The sequence below is a fragment of the Scophthalmus maximus genome, chromosome 2 (genome assembly GCF_022379125.1).
Source record: "Scophthalmus maximus strain ysfricsl-2021 chromosome 2, ASM2237912v1, whole genome shotgun sequence".
NCBI lineage: Eukaryota > Metazoa > Chordata > Actinopteri > Pleuronectiformes > Scophthalmidae > Scophthalmus > Scophthalmus maximus.
The window spans coordinates 1,201,366-1,226,570 of NC_061516.1; the positions used below are offsets into that span (position 1 = coordinate 1,201,366).

At 42.5% G+C, this 25,205-nt stretch overlaps 3 protein-coding genes across 9 annotated transcripts in view; 1 reads left to right on the forward strand and 2 right to left on the reverse strand.

The window, feature by feature from the left end:
* The window catches only part of LOC118300016 (mitogen-activated protein kinase kinase kinase 11), a 66,161-nt gene extending 51,852 nt beyond the window's left edge, over nt 1-14,309 (reverse strand). Inside the window, exon 1 of the mRNA XM_035624064.2 lies at nt 12,378-14,309. Within this exon, the coding sequence (XP_035479957.1) occupies nt 12,378-13,134 (757 nt within the window). The 5' untranslated portion in view covers nt 13,135-14,309. The remainder of the gene's footprint in view (nt 1-12,377) is intronic.
* Nucleotides 14,310-17,063: 2,754 nt separating this feature from the next.
* drap1 (DR1-associated protein 1 (negative cofactor 2 alpha)) lies at nt 17,064-24,231 on the reverse strand. Of its 2 annotated transcripts, none has more exons than XM_035627249.2 (7): nt 24,046-24,231; nt 22,209-22,281; nt 21,634-21,727; nt 20,224-20,349; nt 19,155-19,245; nt 18,949-19,037; nt 17,064-18,549 (listed from the first exon to the last, which is right to left on the reverse strand). In XM_035627249.2, the coding sequence occupies exons 2-7, from the start codon at nt 22,261-22,263 to the stop codon at nt 18,363-18,365; spliced, it is 642 nt and encodes a 213-aa protein (XP_035483142.1). In that variant the 5' UTR covers nt 22,264-22,281; nt 24,046-24,231; the 3' UTR covers nt 17,064-18,362. The 2 variants fall into 2 exon arrangements, with proteins under 2 accessions (XP_035483142.1, XP_035483141.1); XM_035627248.2 differs by lacking the exon at nt 24,046-24,231 and adding an exon at nt 22,888-23,026.
* On the forward strand, nt 19,556-25,205 carry c2h11orf68 (chromosome 2 C11orf68 homolog). Of its 6 annotated transcripts, none has more exons than XM_035627246.2 (2): nt 19,556-19,576; nt 24,005-25,205. In XM_035627246.2, exon 2 carries the CDS (start codon nt 24,052-24,054, stop codon nt 24,793-24,795), a length of 744 nt encoding a protein of 247 aa, XP_035483139.1. In that variant the 5' UTR covers nt 19,556-19,576; nt 24,005-24,051; the 3' UTR covers nt 24,796-25,205. The 6 variants fall into 6 exon arrangements, with proteins under 6 accessions (XP_035483139.1, XP_035483136.1, XP_035483140.1 ...); XM_035627243.2 differs by lacking the exon at nt 19,556-19,576 and adding an exon at nt 22,350-22,685; XM_035627247.2 differs by lacking the exon at nt 19,556-19,576 and adding an exon at nt 23,064-23,148.

Here is a 25,205-nt window from a genome sequence, read left to right on the forward strand (position 1 = left end):
AGTTTGCCAGGTGAGCCCAATCAAAGGAAAACTACTTAAGAAGGACGTTCCACATTATTAAGCAGGCCACAGGTTTCAAGCAATATGGGAAAGAAAAAGGATCTCTCTGCTGCCGAAAAGCGTCAAATAGTGTAATACCTTGGACAAGGTATGAAAACATTAGATATTTCACGAAAACTTACGCGTGATCATCATACTGTGAAGAGATATGTGGCTGATTCAGAGCACAGACAGGTTCGTGCAGATAAAGGCATAATGAGGAAGGTTTCTGCCAGACAAATTCGTCGGATTAGGAGAGCAGTTGCTAAAATGCCATTACAAAGCAGCAAACAGGTATTTGAAGCTGCTGGTGCCTCTGGAGTCCCGTGAACCTCAAGGTGTAGGATCCTCCGGAGGTTTGCAGTTGTGCATAAACCTATTATTCGGCAACCCCTAAACAATGCTCACAAGCAGAAACGGTTCCAGTGGGCTCAGAAATACATGAAGACTAATTTTCAAACAGTCTTGTTTACTGATGAGTGCCGTGCAACCCTGGATGGTCCAAGTCGATGGAGTATTGGATGGTTGGTGAATGGCCACCATGTCCCAACAAGGCTGCGACGTCAGCAAGGAGGTGGCGGAGTAATGTTTTGGGCCGGAATCATGGGGAGAGAGCTGGTAGGCCCCTTTAGGGTCCCTGACGCTGTGAAAATGACCTCAGCAAAGTATGTAGAGTTTCTGACTGACCCCTTTCTTCCGTGGTACAAAAAGAAGAACCATGCCTTCCGTAGCAAAATCATCTTCATGCATGACAATGCAATCTCATGCTGCAAATCTCATGCTGCAAAGAATACCTCTGTGTCATTGGCTGCTATGGGCATAAAAGGAGAGAAACTCATGGTGTGGCCCCCGTCTTCCCCTGACCTCAACCCTATTGAGAACCTTTGGAGCATCCTCAAGCAAAAGATCTATGAGGCTGGGAGGCAGTTCACATCAAAACAGCAGCTCTGGGAGGCAATTCTGACATCCTGCAAAGATATTCAAGCAGAAACTCTCCAAGAACTCACACGTTCAATGGATGCAAGAATTGTGAAGGTGATATCAAAGAAGGGGTCCTATGTTTACATGTAACTTGGCCTGTTAAGATGTTTTAGATTGAAATAGCTTTTGATTTTAGTAAATATGACCTCCTAATGCTGCAAATTCAACAAATGACCATTTTTAGTTCTTTACAACCTATAAAATGTTTTGAAACTCTGCTGTGCATAATAATTTGGAACACTGCATTTTGAGTTTTTTATTTTTGAAAAAAATACAGTTATCATTTGGAGGTTTGTTCAATAAAATCGAATTATACTCTAACGGTTGATGACTTGAAAATTATACTGACTGTCATTTGCATCGACTATTAGGAAAATCTGAGAAAAATATCATTTGCATAATAATTTGGAACACGGTGGAGTTGTATCCAGTCTAAATGCTGAGGTAAGCTAAGCGTCTCCTGGTTTCCAGTTCTCAACTTTACATACAGAATGAAGATGATATTATGATATGATGATACCTTCTAATCCTGGTCACAGGGAGAAAAGGAATAACGCTTTCAGCAGCTCAATGTGGCATGAACTGAACAACGGCTTGAGGACATGAGAACAAACCCCCGGCTAAGCACCGCTGTGTTGGTGTTTACCCTGGTGGACAAAAGGGTCGCCTCCCTACGCCTTTGGGTGGTGGTGGGGGGGCGGGGGGGCGGGGGGGGGGAACTCTAACTGTTGTTTGTGCATATGCACCAAACAGCAGTTCAGAGTATTCGGCCTTCTTGGAGACCCTGAATGGAGTCCTGCATGTCAACTGATCACCATCTTGAGGTGAGTTGGATCCGGGGGTAGGGGAAGACTCTTCAACTCACACCTCCGGGGGAGCTTTTCTGGCATCCCTGTGGAGGTTGGGGGCATTGAACCCGAGTCGGAATTGTTCAAAGCTTCCATTGCTGAAGCTGCGGCAGTGAGCCGTGGTCTCAAAGTTTAATGGGTTTTCTTAGAAAGGTTGCTGATGTCTCCCTTAGAGGTAGGGTGAGAAGCTCAATCATCTGTGAGGAACTCGGAGTAGAGCCACTGCTCCTTTGCGTAAAAAGGAGCCAGTTGAGTTGGTTCGGGCATCTGGTAAGGATTCCCCCTGGGCGCCTCTCCTGGGAGGTGTTCCAGGCACGTCCAGCTAGGAAGAGACCTCTGCGTAGTCCCAGGACTAGGTGGAGAGATTATATCTCCACACTGGCCTGGGAACGCCTCGGGATCCCCCAGTCAGAGCTGGTTAATGTGGCCCGGCAAAGGGAAGTTTGGGGTCCCCTACTGAAGCTGCTGCCCCCACGACCCGACCCCGGATAAGCGGTTGAAGATGATGATGATGATCTCCTGGAAGCTTTGATCTGCAAATACTAGCATTGAAAACGTACTGCTCATTTCAGTCCATACGTGCATTTGTGAATGCTTTAAATCCACCCAGCTCTGGGCCGTGTCTGTCTGTCTCCTCCACAAACACAGAATAAAGACAGTATATTTGTGATGCAGCCAGGCAGCTGACTGAGCCACACACAGTACACATACAGTAAGTCAGACTCCCCCTCGCTTTATCACCCGCTGACACACACTGTGAGCCAGCAGCAACACAACACAAGCAAAGCTGACCTCCACCCCAGGTGACCTCCTTCCGACTCCCTTCCGGGATGCCCCAGATGCCCTTCAGATACGCCAGTCAGCAAAAAGCGGCGCTGGAGACACGGCCTTGTTTATATCTGCTACGTTTTGACTTTTGGGGTTACGCCTCCTGCGAGTAAAGAGTGGTGAGCCAGTTGAGTAATTCAGAAAAGTTTGAAGGCACTTAGTCGGTAATATATTTCAGACTTTAGGACAACACTGTATATATTTTTAAAACATTCACCGCACGTCTCTAGGATGAAACTGAAGGGATATTATTTTACACAGTAGCAAAGACATTAAGCAAAAGGTCCTCCTTTGTTTTAGATCTTGTTTCTTCGATGCATTTCCCAGAGATCACATCTGTCACTGAAACAGCATTAGCTGAATCATCTTTTTTTTCTTGCATTATTTGTTTTTTTTAAATCAGGAAAAAAAGTTACTGATTCAAATTTAAAAGACTTTATGTTGGTCAAACATTACAGTCAAGTCAACGTCTGGGGCCACATGCCCACGTGACGGATGCACAAAAGTAAAGAAATCAAAGTACCATGTTCTACGGAGAAACTGTATAAACACATAATGTGTAAAAAACAACTGAGCTTTACATCATGTGTAGCTCAGCTGAGCTGAGTGTGATGGCAGACAGAAGGATAACAGATAGTCACATTTTCATTGCAGAGTATGTTTGGACTATCAACTCGTTATTTACCTTATTGATGAATCTTTCAATAGAAATTCAAGACACGTCAATATACCTTCGATAGAGCTAATTAGGGATGGGTATCGTTAGGATACTCAGCATTTCTGCATTTGCTTTTATTCTGAAAGCATACACACTGTAGGTGACTCCTTGTTGTTTGAACAAGCAATAGTGGCTAAATGTTTAAGCCAGTGTAGTTAAGTGTCCAAAGTTTCTCTAAAGGACACACACTACGATACTGCCATCAATACTTATTCCTCTACACTCCTTTTTTCTGCAATTTGTATTGGGAGCGATTCCTTTAATTGGTACATTAAGAAGCCGGTAGGGCATATTGAGGACAGACTGAAAGCTCTCTCGGGCTCTCACAGGCAGCCCTGGCGGCTCCAGCTACAGACGAGACAGCGGTGATCTGTTTAACAGGTGAGGTGATGTTATGGGTTATGTTTCAAATCGCTTTAATATAGTGTTATACTGTACTGTTTTCTTTTACCAGTGGGAGATAGAAATTCACAAAATGGACATTGATTTATAAAAGAATGTTGCTGATTACAGAGTACAACATGAATTGTATTTCAGCAAAATAAGTGAACTTTAAAACAAACTAGAATGGCACTCGGTAGAGCACACACCTCCGCCGAGGCCCAACAATGCCCTTGTGAAACCACATTTAAATCTGTGCTTTTACTCCATTCAAAGTTTTTCAACCAAAAGAAAAAGAAAAAAGGGCAGAAAGAAAACATGAGGAGGAATAATATCAAGAAGTCAAAAAACTGTGTGGCTCCACTGTCTGCTTGCCTGACTAAGTGTGCAGGTAACCACACCCACATAGATGCTTCATATCAAAAGGCAATTAAAGCTAAACAGAAACTAGGAAGCCACAATAATAACAACACACTTCCTTATATTACAAAGATAATATAAATAAGATTTTACACATCTCCTCAGTAAATTATCCAGTCACATTTTAAGTGCAAGAAATGAACATTAACTTGTTGCTTACTGTAAATAAGAACGTAAACATATCAACCTGTATATACGCTCCAACATTACCCGCCCCTAATTGTAAGCAATGTCCTTGAAACAATTACTCAAAAAATTTCAACTTAAAGTAATGGAGCCAACATGCTATTACTTAGTCAAAGTTGTGTCTCAAGAAAGGTTATTTCTCTTCGCCCCATTCAAAATTAGGACTCAGAATTCAGAACAGTATATCAACTATCCTCGGATTCTTGAAGAAGACATAGCTTTGACACAGGGCAACGAAGCTCATTGGTCTTGGTCTTCACTTTCAACTGACGAACAAGGCCTTTCTTGTCAGGAAAAGTCTCCATGATTCTTCCAAGTGGCCATGAATTCTGGGTGACGTGTCGTCAACAATCAGCACCACATCACCATCACTGAAGTTTCTTCCAGGTGTAGGCCATCATTGTCGTTCCTGGAGCTGTGTGAGATATTCCTTGCACCAGTGTTTCCAGAAGACTGGGGACTGGACTTGTCTCCATCTGCGGTTAGCATACTGGTCGTTCATGTGAAGATGCATCTTCTAGATGTTCGGCTTGTAAAGCGAGACATGTGAAGATGACACCGTATCTCTTTAGATGCCCTCTTCCTCTTTTCACCAGGAACGGTCCAAAGTAGTCAACGCCAACTCGAGTGAATGGAGGATCTTCAGACAGGACCCTACATTTTGGTTGATCTGCCATGAGTTGCTTGCCAGCCGCTCCATGTAATTTTTTACAGATGACACACTTGGACAGATACCTTCTGATGGCTCTGTTTGCTCGAGGGATTCAGAATCTTTGACGTAGTTGAGCCAACATGTGATTCCTTCCAGCATGAACTGTAACATCCTGAACGTGTCTCAGCACAAGCCTTGTGATGTGTGAATCCTTTGGCAAGATGGCTTGCTGCTCAGGGGCGATATCAGTTTTTTTTTAGTGGGGTGGCAAAGGGGGAGACCAATTGTCAGTCAGGGGGGCCCAGTGGGGGACATTTTATACAAATATATATCATTGTCTCCGAAGGACTTGAGGAACTATGGCGGGAGGATTTCAGACCCTGTAAGGGGGTCCGGGGGCATGCTCCCCCGGAAGAAAATGTTGTAAATTTTAACGTTAAATAGCAATTTATGAGGCTATTGTAAACAATTGTGTGCTGTAGCCCTCAAAACCTATCTGTGATGTATGGACACTGACCCTCACCCACATACAATTACAAAAAAGGGGGAAAATAGCTTATTTGGAAAATATTCTTTGCATCATTATTGTTATTATTAATATTAATATCATCACTAATAATAACAACAACATAATTGTATTTTTTAATTATAAGTATCAGTCTGGTAGAGATTACAGCGGCGGTTGTACAACTGTCCTCTCTCTCTCTTCTCTCCTACTGTCTCGCCTCCCACCCTCTTTCTGCCCACCTCTCCTCTCTCCCCCATTTCCCTCCTCACCCCAACCGGTCGAGACAGATGACCGCCCACAACTGAGTCTGGTTCTGTCAGAGATTTCTTCCTGTTAAAAGGGAGTTTTTTTCTCTCCACCGTCGCCAAGTGCTTTGCTCATTGTGGGATTTGTTGGATTTTCCCTGTAATATTGTAATATTGACCTCACTATGTAAAGTGCCTTGAGACAATGTATGTTGTGATATGGCGCTATACAAATAAAATTGAATTGAATTGAATCAAAATAATAACAGCACAGAACAATTAACTAAAATCAACAAATCATTCAAATTAACATAAATATTGAACTTGGTACCTGCAGGAATTTTGAGGAAAAGTAAAGTATGAACAGATTATTTCCTGAGGATATTGAAATATATCCAGTGTTTTTTCCTCATATTTTTATGAGGAAAAATCTGTGTTTTTCCACTATCATACATATGTTTTGTGTTCTTGAAAGAAATTAAGCAAAATTTCCAAAATATATGTAATATTTAAGTGCAGCAGAGAGGCTACTCTGCACAGCTGGAGACATATTCTTACTAATCCTTCTAATAATTCAAGACATCTGTATGTCAGTCTGTCTGTCATATCTGGAGAACCATTCATCAGCCTGACACAATTTGAATGTGGAGCAGCGGCAGCTGGGACTCGTCAACGTTAGATACGTTGTCATCACAACAACGGCGTGTTCAGGGTTCTGAACTGAACTTTGATCCAACAGGTCAACAGCTGTTTGTGCAGCAGTTGCCGTGGCTCAATTACTGCAGGTCACTTTTTGCAATTTCAAAAAGAAAACTATAACCAGCGACCGTTCTGAACACAAAAGCATACGTGTTCAGAACGGCCACTACACTAGTAATGTTAATAAGTTCACCACAGATCACTCTGCCTTCCCCTCATTTTGTTATTCGCGTGTGTACGTGAGCTACCCTACAACGTGAGGAACAGTATGCTGCTGAAGTAACACTGCAAAAACACACATCTAGTCGTGTATTTTTATTGACTTTGTATGTAATCTATATTCGTGCATATATATATATATATATAAAATAGAGAATTGAGTTTATTCATACTATGTAGAGAAATGTGGTGATTGTGTTGTTAATGTTTGTTCAGTCTCCCTGTCTCTTCTGTTTATCCGCTCATTTAGGCTGTGGGAAAATGTAGTGCTCCGCTTCCTTATTGGAAAGCAAGTATGAATACCTTTGATTGACAGACCTCTGGTCCAATGGCGTCAAGCATTTACCAGGGTGCCTGGATTTGTCTAGCCTTGGGATCTTCCACAGCCTTCTCAGTCATTTTGACCGTTCGTTTTTTTTTTAAACTCCTGGATGGACCCACAACAACATTTTATTGGTTCTTTTCTTTCCGTCCACCAAAAAAACAACCAACCAAACAGCCAACCAACCAGCTAACGAACGGACACAGGTGATAACATAACCTCCTTCAGGACGCTGTACACATAAAAATATCTACACATAGTTCCACATAATCTTCGTGCTTTTACACACCAATGCTGCTTTGAATAAGACTGCATGGCTTTTGTACTGCTGAAGTCAGTGCAAGATTTGACTGGCAAAAGTCATCTGAAGGTAGGATTTTTTGCAGTGGAGGACAGTAACAAAGCACATTTACTCTAGTACTGTACTTAAGTACAGTTTTTGAGTATTTGTACTTTACTTGAGTTTTGTTTTTTTGGAACCATTTTACTTTTGACTCCACTACATTTGAACGTAAAATATTGTACTTTTGACTCCACTACATTTCTATAAAGGCCCTCGTTACTTGTTACATTTTCATTGAAGTCAGCGGATGATTTTTTTTTTCTTCACAAAATGCCAAACTGCGTTCATGCAGTTCTGGGTGTATCTTAATTGTCTAAGTGGTGTTGCCGTATCTCTACCTTGCACATGCGCTACTCAGACTGGGCAGGTGGTCGGTAGAGACAGTTAGCTAGCCAGGGGCACACTGGCCATCCGTGACAGGGCAGCTGACGGCCGGCACGCATAAATGTTTTTTTTTGTTTTTGTTTTTTACAACGGATGGTAGTCCATCCGCTGATGGCCAGCACGCACGGTAGTCCAATCCGCTGATGGCCAGCACGCATTAATTTATTTTATTTTTTAGAAGGGCTGGAAATCCAGGGCGGCGTACGGCTAGCATGTGTGAATGTTTTTCTTTCTTTCTTTGATTTAAAATTGAATGCAAACGTTTGGTGCTTACTCACAAATTAAACACCCACGAAGAAGAAGAGAAACCAGCGAACCAGAGAATAGACAGTGGCAACGAACGGCAAGCAGGTGTGACAAGTGTGTGACAGACTGATTACTTGCAAGATTAGTAAAATGTCTCCATCAGTGGAGAGTACATTTACATTACATTATATTCAGTTCATAAAGAGTAGACTCTCTGCTGCCCTTATATATAAAATGTGTGTCTGATAATTATCTTAATTTCTTTGAGGATCACAAAACATATGTATGATAGGGGTGATTAATGAAAATCATAATACAGACAGAATAATTGTCTTAGAAATATGAGGAAAAATCATCGGATACTTTGTAATATTCTCAGGAAATAATCTGTTTCAGGAACTACAGCACACAATTGTTTACAAGAGCATAAAGTCTTTCATAGACATAGCCTCTTAAATTGCTGTCAAACCTCACCAGATTGACGAATTTAACTATGAAATGTACACAATTTTCTTGTAGGGGAACATGCCGCCTAAAGGGTATCTCGTCCACCACCATAGTCTCCAAAAATCTTTTCTAAATATATATAATTAATATTAGGATTAATACAAAGATAGATTAAGTCATTGTGACACCGCTGTTGCAGGCTCTTGCGTTTTCAAGGCACCTAGTGTTGTGGGCTGGTCTGAATCAGAGTCCGTCCCTGTAGCTAGCTAATGAGACAACTTCATCAGCAGTTGCTTTTAGGTCAGCTATGCCATCATATAAGTTTAGTAATGGCTACGGAAGCCATTGCAGACGAAGCTTCCCCACCAAATCATCCATGGCCATTTTTTTTAAACCAAGTACTCCTGTACTTTAACTAAAGTAATAATTTGACTCAGCAACTTTTACTTTTGTTGGAGTAACATTTGACCAGGAGAATCTATACTTTTACTCAAGTAATGGAGTTGTGTACTTTGTCCACCACTGATCTTTTGTGTTTCTCTTTCACCTTAACTACATGCCACAGCTGCTTTAACAAAATGCATGTCCAAACTTCATTGGCTTTAAATGTCCCTATTTCCTTCACTGTGCTAACTCAGCACAACCAAAAAATGTCTACAATGACCAAAGTGTGTGCAACACATGCAAACATCACACACCCAGCCACCCAGCCGCCCGTACACACGTACACACGTACACACACACACACACACACACACACACACACACACACACACACACACACACACACACACACACACACACACACACACACACACACACACACACACACACACACACACACACACACACACACAGAGGATGTTTTGAGTGCACTGCAGTGTGGGACACTGGGGGCCCTAAATGAAAACATGCCGGTAGAGGGATGTATCAGATGTTTGTCTGCTCATGGAAAAGAAAAAGAAAAAAGATATGTTGATCCAAGATCTAACTGTGACTTCTTCCTGGGAAAAAAAGCCCTGCTAGCTCCAGCCCAGCCGAGTGCTTAGTTTGGCAGTTCCTCTGCAGTTTTATGGCGTGGTGATGCCTATAGCTGTTTTTGGATCAATGAGGGTTTTGTGCAGATAACTGATGGTGTGCGGACGACTCCAATGTGAATGACACCCCTTTGTGCAGTTCAAAACCATGTCAAAGCTACTGTTAATATAGAATTACTACTGCAATTTTTGATATCAGAAAGCTGATGTGGGTCAGGGCTCTTAGTCTGTTCAGAAGGTGTTCTCTGGCCCATAGTGATGAAATGGCTAAAAAAAAAATTTAAAAGTATTCGTCATTCTGATCAGTATCTCTTCTAACAAGTTGAAAATACTTTAATTTTTTTTGTTTTAAATTATTCAGTTTTTCTTGAAATACTGACAGTGCAGTTAACACCAGAATCCCCAATAATCTCCAATGCGTAGGTGTCTGCCCCATGCGTTTTTTAAAAAACATGTCTACGGTGAGTTAGATAATCGCCCCCAGACATACAGACACAACGGTGACAGAAAGAGGCTCCGATAATCGTTTTTTAATCTCTTCTATTTATTTACTTTTGGTGGAATTCCAGTTATGGCCACTGCTTCTTCATCAGCATGTAGTTACATGCTGGTGGTTTAAAACTTCAACTAGTGTTAAGTTGTAAAGAATTATCTTTTTTAAACCCGAAGGTTGGCAGTACAAACCCAGCTTCCCCTAGTCGTCATGCACTAATCCCTAAATTGCCTCTGGTGGCTCTTGTGGCAGTTTCTGAATGTATATGAATGTGACAAAAAAAAGCATGGTAAATAGTAGTGCTGTATGAATGGGTGAATGTGACTTGTGCCATAAAGCATTTTTGAGTGGTCAATAATATTAGAAGCGTTACATACAGTAAATACGGTCCATTTACCATTTAAAAACCACTTCATCTACATATACTTCAATTGTTTCCTTCATTTTCTAAAATGAAAACATCTTGTTGTCCCAAAGAATGTTGGTCCCCTTTCAGCTTCAGTGGGAAAAAGGGATTGTGCCTCCTCTTGACAGATTACTTCCCTTTCTTACGGCACAAAATGGGAGATCTAGTAAGAAGAACTTGCATCATTATTCTGAGGAACTGACCACAATCTGAGTTTCACGATTGATGCCTGGGTACATATTGTACTGCCACCCCACTGCCCCGTTCTCAGATTTTCACTGTTTGAATGTATATTTTCCCATAAAGAAGGCCTTTCAGTCAAGATGCCCCTGCACCTGTGCATTAAACCTGTCACTGCCTCGCTCACAGTGTGGCACATTATTGTAGGGCGTCTTTCGAAAATGATCCCCCCTCCCTGGCTCTGCTGCTCCCGCTCACCTCCTCCACACCCCCTCCGCCACCACAACAGGATATTGCTCAGTCACACAGCAGGGCTATGGCTGTATGGAGACATGTAGGGGCAGGCCAGGGACAAAGATTCAGAGAAGAATAAAAATTTAAAAAAACAAGAGGCTGGAGGAGGCATGAGAGCGATAGGATCACCAAGCACACAGAGAGGGATTGTGTTCGCCATTGACCTGCCTCATATACAAAGATTATATGAACAAAACTGTTTCCTTTTGCGCTCCAACATTACAAGTTTTTTTTCCAGTGGCAATGTCTCACTGAGGACCAACCTGACACAGGGGTGAAGATAAGCAAGGGGTGAAAGAGAGTGTGAGCAGATGCTGAAGGGGAACAGGAAGAGAGATGCCCAATTGTCTGAGGGAAACTGACAGAAACAGTTGGTGCTCGCTCAAAAGTGATAAAGGTAGAAATGTGAAAGTGAGGCTGGGAGAAAGGTATTCTCATGATGTGTTGAATAAGATCCAGTTCTTTAAACAAGGGCATTCCCACCCCTTGTTGTAGCAAACATTATCTTTGTCTATCTTGGTGTACTTTAGCGATGAAGATCTGCAGTAACAGACAGGGTGAGCAAAGGGAGGTCAGAAATCCTTTGGACCGAAACAGATACCGACACAGAGCTGACAGGGATTATATGCTGCGTCACAAGAATGATGATAATAATAGTGGGGAGGCTACTGTAAAATTCAGGTGGCTGTGTTTAGGATAGCTATGAGCTCCATTAGAGCTGAGAATTTGTTCTGCTTCAAAAGGGGGGACAGAAAGCTTTATCAGCAATACATCTCCCTCCCATGTAGCTTTAATGACAAGGTCCAATGCGTAGGTGTCTGCCCCGAGAGCCTGAAATACTGACGCAAGACCTTTCCCGCTACCCACGGACGGCATCAAAGTCCAAAGTGTGAGTTGGGTGGAGCTGAGATGGAACACTTACTCTTGAATCCATGACCTTTGCTCGAAAAGCATGGCATTTTGTCCTGTCAACAACACATACTTGAAGGCCTTTCGGGCCTCTGCAGCCTTGGCCTATCTTTCACAGCCGAGGAGTCACATGACTGGGCCTCAATCCAAAAAGATGTGCTGTCGAACTACTCATCTCCAATGCTTTGTCATGATCTTCAATTGGAACTCTGGATAAAGTTGCTATATAACCCAAAGACAATGAGTCAGAATGTAACACATATAGTACATTATCTACAGTAAAGAGATCATTAAACTTCCAAGAACAAATGAGAAGTTGGAGTGACTAATTCTACTGGACTGCAGGTTTTTAGTATGTTGAGTGTAAAAGGTTGTCTAAGTTCTAGATATGACCTTGTAAACATGAAGAGATTCTTTAAGCAGGTTTATATACACTAGTACACTATGTTCCATTGCTGCCATGGGGTATATTACCCCACAGAAGCCCCAGTGAAGGTTTATACCTTTAATTTTTCTCAGTGTATCCCTGATAGTGGGAAGGACTAGGCAAGACTTATAACGATGACTTGCTCTGCAAACATAAAGGACTTACTGTTGTTGGACTTGAGATCCCGATGGATGACGGGGACGATGGCCTCACTGTGCAGGTACAACATCCCTTTGGCTATCTGCACGGCCCAGTTAACCAGGACGTGTGGTGGGATGCGGCGCCCTGCCAGCGCCCGGCTCAGCGGCCCACCTGAAGCGTACTCCATGATGAGGCACAGGTTGGGTTCCTCCAGGCAGACACCTTTCAGGACAATGATGTTTGGGTGCGTGAGCATGGCGAACAGACGCGCCTCCTGCCGCACATTCTGAGCCGTCACGCTGATGTCTTCATCGGGGTCCTGACGAGCTGCCTTCACGGCCACCAGCCCGCCTCTCCATGTACCACGATACACCTTGCCGAAGCCCCCGACACCGATGACCTCCTCCAGACTCAGCTCCCGGAAATCCACCACCTCAGGTTCGAACTCTCCCACCACAGCTGGGCTAAGCTCGCCAACCACGCTGCTGCCCGGAAGTTTCCCATATCCATTTGGCTTGAAGGAGCCATAGTTGGATGGGAAGATGCCCACTTTGTTGTTGACCTTACCCGCCCACCAGCCCTCGTCCCCTGATATCTCAGAGTCCAGAGATAGAACCTCCACCAGGTCACCTTTACGCAAGGTGAGCTCATCTTTACAGGACGCCTCATAGTCGAATAAGGCTGTCCACACGGGATTGGTGAAGTTCCCTTTTTGTGATTGATCCAAATTTTTCCAGTTCGACAGTGGGCCACGACTGAATATGTTCTTCAGTGGCTCCATGGAGCCTCAAGCAGATGTTTTGGCTGGATCTGATTTTGCACCCCAAGGGTTTGAAAATAAAGTACAAAGGAGTACTTTATTGAGCCTCCCTCCCTTTCCTGTCTTTCTTGTTGGTACATCAGGGACCAGTGAAATTTTTCCAAAAGCTTTACCAACAAGTGGGCTACAGGAGAGGAATCAAAGATAACTGAACAGCAAGTGTCTTTCATTCGTCTTCACGTGAAATGCAAAGCTCTACAATTGGAAACGCAGAACCGGCCAAGAGACTGCTCTTGTTTGATTATGTCTAAGTGTATCAAAGCTCAGAGAGGCAGCACTGTCTACACAGAATTTCTATCTGTGAAAGTGATGTGGTGTGTGGTTTCCCGACAAATGGTTTGAGCACAATGTGATTTCATCGGCCTGTACTTTAGAGCCTTTGGCATCACCTCATTATGGGCAAATACTCTCTCTGTTTCCCTCTTTTAAAATTGCCACCTGTTGAGTTGTTATTATGAAAGACCAAAAGTATAAAGGCAAAAATAAAATGGAAGTGTGTTGAGAAATACTATAATTCTTGCTAGTGGAACTGCAAATTACGATTCCATTTTGAGATTTATGTATTTTTAGCTATTAAGTGCAGTGGCCACCACAAGCAGGAAGTGCTGAGAAGCGGAGAAGAATAGCAGGAAAAGGAGCATTCAGTCCGGCCAACCAGTGTTTTACGACGAGTTTCAGGGCTGACAAGTTCGCATTATTAAGCCCAAACCTCCAATAGTCGCGTCTGGCCGCAACTCTGCGGCGCTCCCGCGGGAAGTCCCGCACCCCGCTGCGCGAGAGTATCCATTATTACGGTCTTATCAGGCGCACTCAATGCGCTGCGCTTTATAACAAAATTTAAAAAAACGCAAGGACCGCCGACTTTGTAACAGGAAGAGCTATCCAAACCTGCCCGGCTCTACTTTCCAGTGAGACGCGCGCAGTAAAAGCGAATTCCGTTAGGTCGTTGGAGTTCAGCGCGTGGCCTGGTCCAGCTCGGTGGTCCTGTAGTTTCAGTCGGTATCAATGCTCCATCACAACTCCTTATTGTACTCCTCTTCCTCAAACAGCGGTCACTCGTCAGGACCTCGAACTACTTCTACGTCTGGTGCCTACAGTCAGTGAAGAGGGTGGAGTTTCAAAACTTTTTCTCTCCCAACAGGAAGTCTGATGACAGGCCGCGGTCAAGCTGGACGGAATGCAAAACCGAGTATCCGGCTGTAGCTACCAAAGTAAAACCGAGATAAACGAGCAACTTTATTTGAGTGACAGATGGTGGAAGGAATTCTAAAACTGTTTGATAAAGTTTTGAATCTGTAAAAGACAGAAAAACAGTACCTCATATAAAAATACATGAGACAACTTTACTTAGAATTACTTAAACTGTAACCAGGGTATCAAATGTCCCTGTACCTTGATAAATATAGGCCTATAATTTAGGCCAAAGCCGTCTGACTCTGATGACATAAGACATTATCATGTGGTTCATGTCAAGAACTTCATTTTGTTTCTCATTGCAGTAACAAAAAAGGATTTCAAAAATCAAGAATGTATTTAAGCATTGTAAATAATTCTTCCAAGTTAAAGTAGACTTCAAATAATACTCTAAAAGGGCTACAATTTTACAGTGATAAAGTGACTCAAAAGTTTCAAAATTTAAAGTACAGATTTTGCACTGTTCTGTGCTGTTATTTTACACATGAATCCATAGCCAAAGTCTCCAGAAAACATATCCTGTATATTATATATGTATTATATATATGTATATATATTATATTATATATATTTCACGTGCTGTACAAATCAGATTAGCACAAACCCCCTCATCTCTCTGTTGTTGTACTGTAGAGTTCAGCAAAGAAGTTCAGCAGACGTGCAAACTATTTCTTCAACAACATAAAGCTAGCAGCAGAGGTTTATCATTGCGGGGAGCTGGAACCTCGCCCTGCCTCTAAATTTCGGAGTATGGAAGTCTACTAAAACGTAAATTAATTCGATAATGTGAAATAAATTAGAGTCATCGGAAAAAAAAGATTTACTAGTAAAAAAGTGTTTGGTCGCCTGTCAGTGTCTGTCAGAATTCACCAAACATGTATTCCTTAAGAAACTATATGCATGATAATTTTAAAAATTCTCATGGTAAATGGAAATTAGCAGATACTGAATCAAAATTTTGACTTTCTCTTAACTGGCTCAGTATCGTGGAATATGCACTTGGTGAGTCAAAAGTTTGACATTTACACACATGCAATATTTTGTCATTCTCATATATTTTTGTTCTCCTTGCCAAAAATGGGCTTCCATATAGGAGACTAAATTAAAAACTCGGTTTCTTTATCACTGACAAGACAAACTGAACAAGTCCACTTTCCACTATGCAAATGGTTGGGGGAAAAAACCCTAACCATATCTGTCAGTGGACATTTCCATCCTGTTTTCATCTAGTTATTAAAATTTCAAGTTGGAACAGCTTTCCAGATGACTTGAAATGTGCTCAGACTTCAATTTTTTTCTTCTTGTCAATAATGACTATTGAATCCAGAGGTAGCCTGCAGTGTCATACCGTAATACAATTTTAGAGGGAAGTATTAACAGCTACAGAAATTAAATACTTTGCAGCTTAAACTATTTTAACTGTAAGACTTGTAATGGAGACTACTGCTACTTCACTTTAAGCTGAGAATCTCTGATTGTATCTCAACCATTCAACAAGCTCTGTTTTTTCCTGTTGCCCAGTGTGTGTAGAAAATTAAAGTTTGCCTTGCCTTAATGACAGAACACCAAGACATGCCATCACCAACCACAATGGAGTAGTGACACTGAATTAAAAAGGGTAGAGATATGAGAGTGTGCTAGTGAGCTGGTTCCCAGCATGCCCTCTGATAAAGGCCACGGCGTGGCAGAAAATAAAGGGTGCATTTTAAACACGTGCTTTTAAAGTAGCCACACAGTGAAAGGCGTTTGTTATTGAAAAGATCAGGGACTTCCTCTGTTTGCCCCATTTTCTCATGTTTTCCAAAGTTCAGAGCTCAGAGCGAGTCGGTGGCTTCATGGGAGGGGATGGGAATCACATGGCCAGGTTTGGCCTCGTTGGCTGCTGTTTGGAAACAGTGTGCTTCCTCCTGCCAGCCCTTTGATGGCTCTCCACTTCCTCCCTGCTTCCCCACGCCATGGCTGCCGTTTGGACAAAGTCAACCACCTACACCCCCCCAAAAAAACAACAAAAAAAACACATCCACACTAAACTCCACCCCCCTCACAGTATGCTGAGTCAACACTAGTGCAGGAAGGATGCAGTTGTATATTCAGCCCTGGCTCTGCATTGCTTGGTCAGTTGGGTGGGGGTGGAAGAGGTGGCTGCATTTACATGGCAAAAACGGACGGTTAAAAATAGGAGAAAATAAATAAGGCAGGAGGAAGAGAAAAGAGGCTGGACACACACACACTCAAGGACAAGTGTACCAGCGTGTGTGTGTGTGTGTGTCTATGATGGTTACGATCACCTTCCCACGAACCTGTCCCGTCTTGTGCTTATCTGATTCAAACGCCAGGAGGAGGCTGCGATCCCAGGACTAAACAGCTCTTGTCTTTCAGGTCGCATGAGTCATTGGGAGATACTTCCGTGGGGAACTTTTCCCTATATTGCAACACACAGAAAGTAAATGAACCTAAAGAGCAGTGAGGTACAGCACCAAGTCAGGACGACAAAGGATGTTCTCTACGCCTTTGAAGTGCAAAAATTGAAAGGGGATAGCACTTTGTGGTATGTCGCTTAAAGGTGCCGTAGGGGTCAGGTTCTACTCCTCCACCTGGTGAACACAGAGCCGTGTCTAAGGGTGACCGCAGCTGCAGATTTGCTTGATGTGAAAGGCTTTTGGGCTGTTCATCAATGATGTGGAAAACACAAAAAATTTAAACTTGAAATATGAACTTTATTTCACCCATACAAAATAAAAAGAATGTTAAAAGTTTACAATACAGCTTCAACTGTTTATTTGGAAACATTTCATACGGAGACTGACATAAATGGGAGCCCCCGTCTCTGCTTTCAATGGATACATCTAAAACAATCTAAGATAAAGGAGGAGGTTACTCAAACTGGAGGGGTGGCCAGAGGAGAAATTAGAGGGGGACGAACAACTTTAAAAACAAAGTCATGGTTCGAGAGTCAAGGGACACTTCTTCTGGGTGATTCAGGGGGAATTCAGCGGTCGTATAAAATAATACAGGACGTCTAAACGCCTGACAGCATCAAAAACAACAACACCACCAACACAATGTAAATCATTAACCCGCTGATATGGTCTTCTCCAGGGCCATGGTTGTGAAGCTTTAGAGTTCTCTTGATAAAAAACATGAATTAAAAATAGAAACCAATAAGAAAAAAGAAAAGCTGTGGCTTGCTAACCTATAGTAAAAATACACCTGCTTTCTTGTTTGTGTTACAGCCTAACAATTGAACTGACTAGCAAGACGTGGCGGAGCCCGGACGTAGGACTCACATCTTAACAGCAGTTACTCAGAGCCATTCGATAACGCAGTCATATAATATATAGACTATGACCTCCTTTTCCCTCACACAAGTGCTGATTACCTGCCACATGCTTTACAAGCTCTTGCCCTGAATTCATATCTGTCCACCGCATTTGTGTGAGCATTAAATGCTGTAATCAGGCTTTAACTACCATTTACTTTTATATATTTTTTCTTCTAGCCAACCTGAGGGTTTGCATGATGACTTGATGAAGTTCTCTTCATCTTGTGTGTTGCAGAGGATTAGGAGGAAAGGAAGATGCAAAAAGAAAAAAGCTATAAGGCAACACAAACCACACCTATCCTGTCTGCCGGGGGCTCGTGGCAAAAAAAACAGCTAGGACTTCCATTTTTAATAGTCAAAATAGAATGACTGACTTGTTAAAAAACATCCTTGTGGGACTCTCCCCTACAATAAAATAAAACCCTTTTTTTTTTTAAAAAGAAAGAAAGAAAATTGAAATCAAAACACGTAATATACAACCAGTTTTGTCTCCTGTGCCGGTGTCTCTTTCAGCCAGCATCTGTCGGCGGGCTGCGATGAAAAGTCTTTACCGCCTGTGCTTAGAGCGTCCGCTTATGGAATTGAAAAAAAAACATTGAAAGAGAGTAGGTGTTCATGTATGTGAGAGAGAGAGAGTGAGTGGTGGAGGATGGAAGGAAGCGGGCAGACGGAGCTAAGAGTCATAGTCTTCATCGTCGTCCTCCTCGGTTTTGTGCGGCGCAGGGGCTGATGGAGGAGGTGCAGCGCTCATCATGGAGGGGTGGGGGGCAAAGGCCATGCCGCCCTGTGGCTGTGCTGGAGCCATGCTGCCCATTGAAACTGTGTTACCCGTGTGCATGTAGTTGGGGGGCGCGCTTGAGCTGAGGGGATAGATGAGAGAGAGCGATCAGGAATTAAGTATTACAAGGCACAGACCATTTAAAAAATATAAAGTAATAATAATAAGTACATATAGACACACACACACACACACACACACACAATTTTTATATATTTTTCTTTGCCTTGACTACTCATTACATTTAATGTTATGTTTGTTAAGAGTTTTTCTGAGAATGTTGTTACTTCTTCTGTTTATTCAAAATAAAAAATAAAAGCCAATAAACATTGTGAAAAGTCCCCAATACTAAAATCCATCTCTGACTGTGTGGCCTAAGAGGACAATTACACAACCGCACATGGTGATACCAGACTCTTAACTGTAATCTGTCAGGTACTTTTGGACGCAGTCCACTCATATGGACGCTCTGAGTCCATACCTGTGGAACTTGGCCGCAGCCTGTAGATTTGTGCTCGACTGAGAGCCGTCCTCCTCGTCCCCTTCCGTCTCGCTGTCTTCGGAGTCGTCCTGCATCGAGCATGAAGGAACACAACAATGAGCCACCTTCTGACCAAATCTTTTGAAACAGTAGATAGTTATCGGGCCTGTGACAGATAGCCTTTGGCATGCAAATCGAGATCTCACCTCTTGCTCTGACTCGGTGCCAGACAACTTCTTGTCCTTGCCTTTGGAGCCGCCACCTCCATTCTTGCGTCCAGATCCTGGTTTTCGACCCCTGGGAAAAGAAATTAAATGAAACAAAGAAAAAGTTACGTAATGACACACGAACGTAGTTGTCAGGCGGTGGAAGAGTGAACCGGTCGAAAGTTGGTTGTAATTCACCAAAATCAATGGAGACAATGCTCATTGCCACATATATATTGCAAGTAAAGGCGGAACACGAGTGGTCTGTTGAAACATTTAGTGAAAGTGAAAGTACATCTAAGCCAGAAGCTCCTTCACAGCTGCAGTTGGTGAAAAGAGACCGAAGAGAGGATGACTGAGGAGAGGGTGAATGAGTTCCACATCACTGTGACCATGTTCATAGTGAACCGTGACGTCTTCAGGTAACAGTCTGTCTGTACATTGTTGTTGTTATTTTATTTATTTATTTGACAGGCTTTATGTTAGTCCCATCAATCAAAATATCGGTATCGGATCGGCCAAATTATTATTGTAAACATCGGTATCTGCATAGAATTCACAATCGGTGAATCCCTATTTTTCACAAAACAACATAGCAGCACACATTTTAACAGCTCATAAATCCAATTTAAATTTAGAAAGTCATTCTACAGCACAAATCTGCACGACGATTATGCCCAAAAGGAAACATTCAAATCACTAGAGAAGATTTCAAAGCGATCAATACAATGCGATCAATACTGCTGGGGGAGATGTTTTTAAGACATTTATATTTAAAGATGCAGTGAGTCCACATGCCTTGTCCTCAAAGCAGAGACAAAACATCGAAATATTAGCAGCTTGCAACAGTTTTTAATTGAATCAGACTGGAATCGGCCACACTGTTTAGTGAAAAGACGACATCTTACTCATTCCGTTTCTTTGTGTGCGGTTCTCTGCCAGACTCTCCGCTTCAATTTAGCGGCAACGCCAGTGTTTGATTTGACAGTCAATACTGCTACAAAGGTTGATCTACTGCCGTTGTGTGTGTGTGTGTGTTTGTGTGTGTGCGCGTGTGATATATATATACCTGCGGGAGACTTTCTCTCCTCCCCCCTCGGTGTTGTTCTCTTCCCCCTCGGCCTGCATGTCTGGCACTGTTGCCACCAGGTCTTTTAAGAAATCAAACTGTTGCTCCAGTTCAATACACTGTTTTCTGTGAACACACACAGGGTTAGACCAATACATTCTCTACAGACTTCAAACATATTACGAGCTGAGCAAAATATCAGCCTAATGTCGAATAGACAAAGATGAAAAAGGATTTAATATTCATTTCAACAACATGATCAATCGCACAGTAAGATCGTTTTGACAAATGCATCTTGCGCTTGGATGGAAATACTTTGAGATACACCATGAGGGATTTTATTTTGATGTTGCAGATCCACTCAGCAGCACTATCCACACTTAAAACGGTTTCATTTCAAAAGGCATCACTGCTGCTATATGTACATGTGGTGTCAAAACCTATTCCAGAGTTTTCAAGCCCCGAAAAAAAAATTTTTTTTGTTTAACTCTAGTTTAGTTTGAAAATTCCAGGCATGCGTTTTAGTCTAGAAGGGCATAAATGTTGACTATTTGAAACGATGATGCAGACACCCACATTTGCTTCCTAAAACTAAAGAAAACAAAATCTGCACCAATATTGCAACGTATTGGATTTGAAGACAAATAACATTGGGCCAACCACAGTCCTTCTTATTATTGTGTCGCTGCTGCTACTTATTTTTTAGTGTTTTTTTGGCAATTGACGAACTCACTTAGAGGTGGGTTATCGCCATCAGCTGGGCTGGGGTTGCTACAGCCTTGTCCATGTGCTCTCACATCCCCCATTATGTTCCACTCAGGAGCATCTGCTGAGTCTAGTACAATACTGAGTGGTAGAATTCGGGGCACTGGTACAGTGTTTGGCTTAATATTTAACTAGTCAGTAATTCTTAACAGTGGCCCAATCCTACCGTGGCGTTACAATCTCCATTTTATAATGCTACATGTGCAGGAGGCAAGCCATTATTCCAGTAATCTGTGACAATTCCTGAGGACATGCCCATGTACATAAATGGTCACTGTAATATGTGTTTTCAGGCATGTTAGTATGGACAGGGGTTGCTTCTGATATGGCCCTAAAACACTTGTTGTTCGGAAACTAAAGGCATTTGTGTGAATGTAGCCTAAGTAACACTAGCATGGTAGGTATTCCCGCAAAATACAGTGCACCAAGTGTAATAATGCACCTTAAAACGTTATGACCTTAAAAATTATGACATGACACCTTTTTACATGTATCCAAAATCATATTACAACTTTAACATGATGTTCCATTATTTTCCAAATCCCTGAATTCACGTGTGGTATGTCAGTCAGAATGAAATGAGTGTCGCTTATGAAATAAAATTAAAAGTCCTGCTCCAACACAGGGCAAGATGCAGAAACTCACAGATGTGACGTCGTCATCGTCTTTGCATTCCTTGACTGGGTGACTTCACAGGCCTTTGTCAGCAACGATTCCAAAAAAAGCTCCAGGGCTCGCGCTGACGTCTTGGTCAAGGAAAGCATGAGCGGATCTGTGTACTTTATTACAATAAAAAATAAATTAAAAAAAGACATATGGTTTATTTCCCACTATAACTGCAAGGAGTTTAAAACTTTTCAATGTTAAAATTAAAAACATGAAACAGCTTGTATGCCTTCGACATAACAGGCTGACCGTGACACAATGATTGCAATGATGATTATTGATAATAAAAACATATCTTCCAATTTTTATTTTAAAGATTAATCGTTAATCCTGGATGAAATATAAAATAAGATGGCCAAACCAACACATTTATCACAAACTACTGCTAATTAGCTAACTGATCAAGTTCAGCTCCAAGTCACATCATTGGTTTAAAGGACCGTTGAATGAATGGATGGCACCATTTAGATCAATCTCACACCACATTTTGCATCCAAACCACTCATACCGATAGTCAAGACCTTGGTTTGGATGATATTTGGCAGGAAGGATACAAATAATAACAGGTACTGCTGCAGCCACTTTGCCGATTTCTTCATCTGTCTGCATAATCTTCTTAATCCTCGCCTGTAATGACAAAATATTGATGAGCGTGTGCGTGCACGCATGCGTGCGCGCGTACACAATGAGTCAATAGAGGTGAATGTGGCGACGCAGCAACGCTTCATCGTTTTAACTGTAAACAGATCAAAAGACAACTTTCTGTGGATCAAAACACAAGGCCCGTTAAAAAAACCTTAGCAACTACAGTTGGAACACATTTTTTAAATCGGGAGCATAAGTGGAATCTTCTGTGGTAGTGTATGCCCCGTGGATATCTCCAAAGTTTGCTCATTGTGCAGGTCGATTTGTTCTGCTTTGTAAAGTTCGGTTTCACTTAGCATCCCATGCTAAAAACAACGTTAATTGGTGGAGTCAGAAGCTAACTAACGTCGCACACATCGAATGTACCGTAGTGTTCTGGGGCCAAGGTAAGACAAGTTATTTCAGGGAAACAAAGGACGTTCGTTTCATTGCAACTCACTTATTCACATACACTGCTTCTTTGTGCTAACTTGCTTGTTAGCACTCAGTGCATCAAAACTGACCGAATCCCACTCAAGTTAGCAGTACTTCGTCCGGTTTGCTAACGTTAGCTAATGTTAACGCCGGTTCGGCGAAGTTCAAACTTACCGGAGGGAATCTGGCGTTGTATTTCTTCTTTTTGCTGGGCATAGTTAAATTACGGCCGACCTCAAATAAAATGCAGTATACTGTCGATTATTATTCTATATGATGTGTAAATCGCATCCACCGCGCGCACACACTATCAGATAGCGGTAGCTAGCCGGCTAACTCGTTAGCACGCCGTCGACACTCGCTCCCTGCTGCCGGGCAGGTTTGATTCCGCATGGTCCCAGCGCCGTCATTTTTGCAGCAACCGAGGAATATGAAGTAATCAAAAATAAAAGAGTTATTGAGTGAGTTATTAATGTAACGGCGCACATTTGATCGCTACACAAAATACAAATTAACTAATGAATGTGTGCCTGCGCATTTGTGGTTGTACACAACCGCGACGTACCCGGTATATTATCATTTCGGAGTCATTATATAACTATGATATTTAATTCAGTACTTGATGTTACAATTGTTACATAGAGTTATAACATGCTTGTATTGTTGTTTTTTTATTTAAAAACAACGCAGGGTTACTGCTTTATTTGTGTTCAGCATTTAACAAAAGACAAATTCCGAGGTGCGGGATTTAGTTATAGATAATGCAGATTATATTGCACTGGCGGACGTTGGAAAGGAGTTTGTCACGTTGCTCTTTGGCAGAGGGGACGAGACCATCGGGAACAAACTTTCAACATCTGCTTCTAGGTGAAGCCATAACCACCGATAGTTTCCCAACAATGCCATATAAAGTGTGATGTGTTCAACAGCGGACTGTAGTCAATCTGTATCCAAATTCAAGAAGACGGAAATGAAAGGTTGGTAAAATGGCTAGCTTCAATAACATTGTGGCAACGCGAGAAAAAAAAATATCAGCTCGGTTTTGTCACGTCCACTGTGGACGGCGCACTAAAGAAATGGATAGCGACTGTTTTGTTAAGGGAGTCGGAGGTGGACAAACGTTAGCTGTGGAATAAGTGCCGCTAATGTAGCATGTAAGCTAGCAGCGTTAGTAAACATCCGCAAGCAAACCAGCTGCCCACTTCTACCTAGGCTTGGAGGTGCTGTGACCTAACACAGTCTGCATTGTTGTTTTTTTAAGGTTAAATGCACATCTCCATCCTTTCAACAGGAATTCGCGCTCCAGGGATACTCGACAGGCCTAACACTGACCGCATCATGGAGGAGGGAGAGGCCCCGGTGGACGGCGAGGTGGAGACCCCCTTTGCCGCGGAGACCTACGCCGCTCAGGCCATGGCCGCAGACATGGACCCTTGGATTGTGTTCGACTCGAAAATTACTCCCAGGTCAGAGTTCGACGGCTGGCTGGAGCGCAACAGGCCCTCACAGGTGTACAGATTCGGCGATGAGGAAGGTGGCGGGAGGCCTGTGGGCTGGGTCGCTGTGAGGGGCCCGAACTTCATCCCCTGTACTGGTGATGTTCATGGTCTCCAGAAGAGCTGGGAGAAACTTTTGGCCAGTGGCCGGCCCATCAACTTCCATACAGTGAGGGAACTGGCCCTGAAACACAGGGTCCTCGCAGGCAAGTGGCTGATGCACTTGGACTCTGGTTTTAAGCTGGACCATGCGTGGGAATGTGTGGCCAGAGCAGCACTGGATGGTAAGGTCTCCATGGTTAAAGTCAGCACATATGATCCCAAGGGAGAGGCCAGGCAGGTCATTTGTACCTATAACCATAACTTCAGCGATGAGAGCGAGGTTATAAAGATGGACTCAATCATTCGTGCCACAGGGGTCAAATGCCCTCTGACCTACAAGCCGGACGTGTATACATACCTAGGAATCTACCGAAACAACCGCTGGAAGCTCTGTCCAACCATATATGAGAGCAAATTTGACCTGGAGTGTGTACCGAGGCGCTCCCACATCGTCAACAGGGTCACCAACCTCAAAGTCACGTAAGCCTGTCAGAATGGGTTTGACAGTATAGCTCACTGATTGAAAAAAACTTTTGTGAATGGGGGTCAGTGGTTTAATTTTGATCTCAAGTTCTTCCATTTAGCAAAAAAAAAAAAAGGACTTAATCTCATTTGTCCGTTAGTTTTCTAAGTGACCTTTTTTGGGGGGGTTGTTTGATTGTATTCATAAGTAAGAATAATTGTATTCTTCAGGTTGCGTTTGTATCACATTATCTAACACTTACCAAGCTGACCGGGTGGCTAAAGAAATCCTTGTTTAGTATCCACATGTTCGCGGTAAAACTTTTGGCACCCAATGAAGCATTTTGTTTTTGACAATGAAGCATCTCTCATTTATTCAACTTTTTTTTTCTGCTTACATGGTTGCCCAATAAAATATACTTTTGAACACCA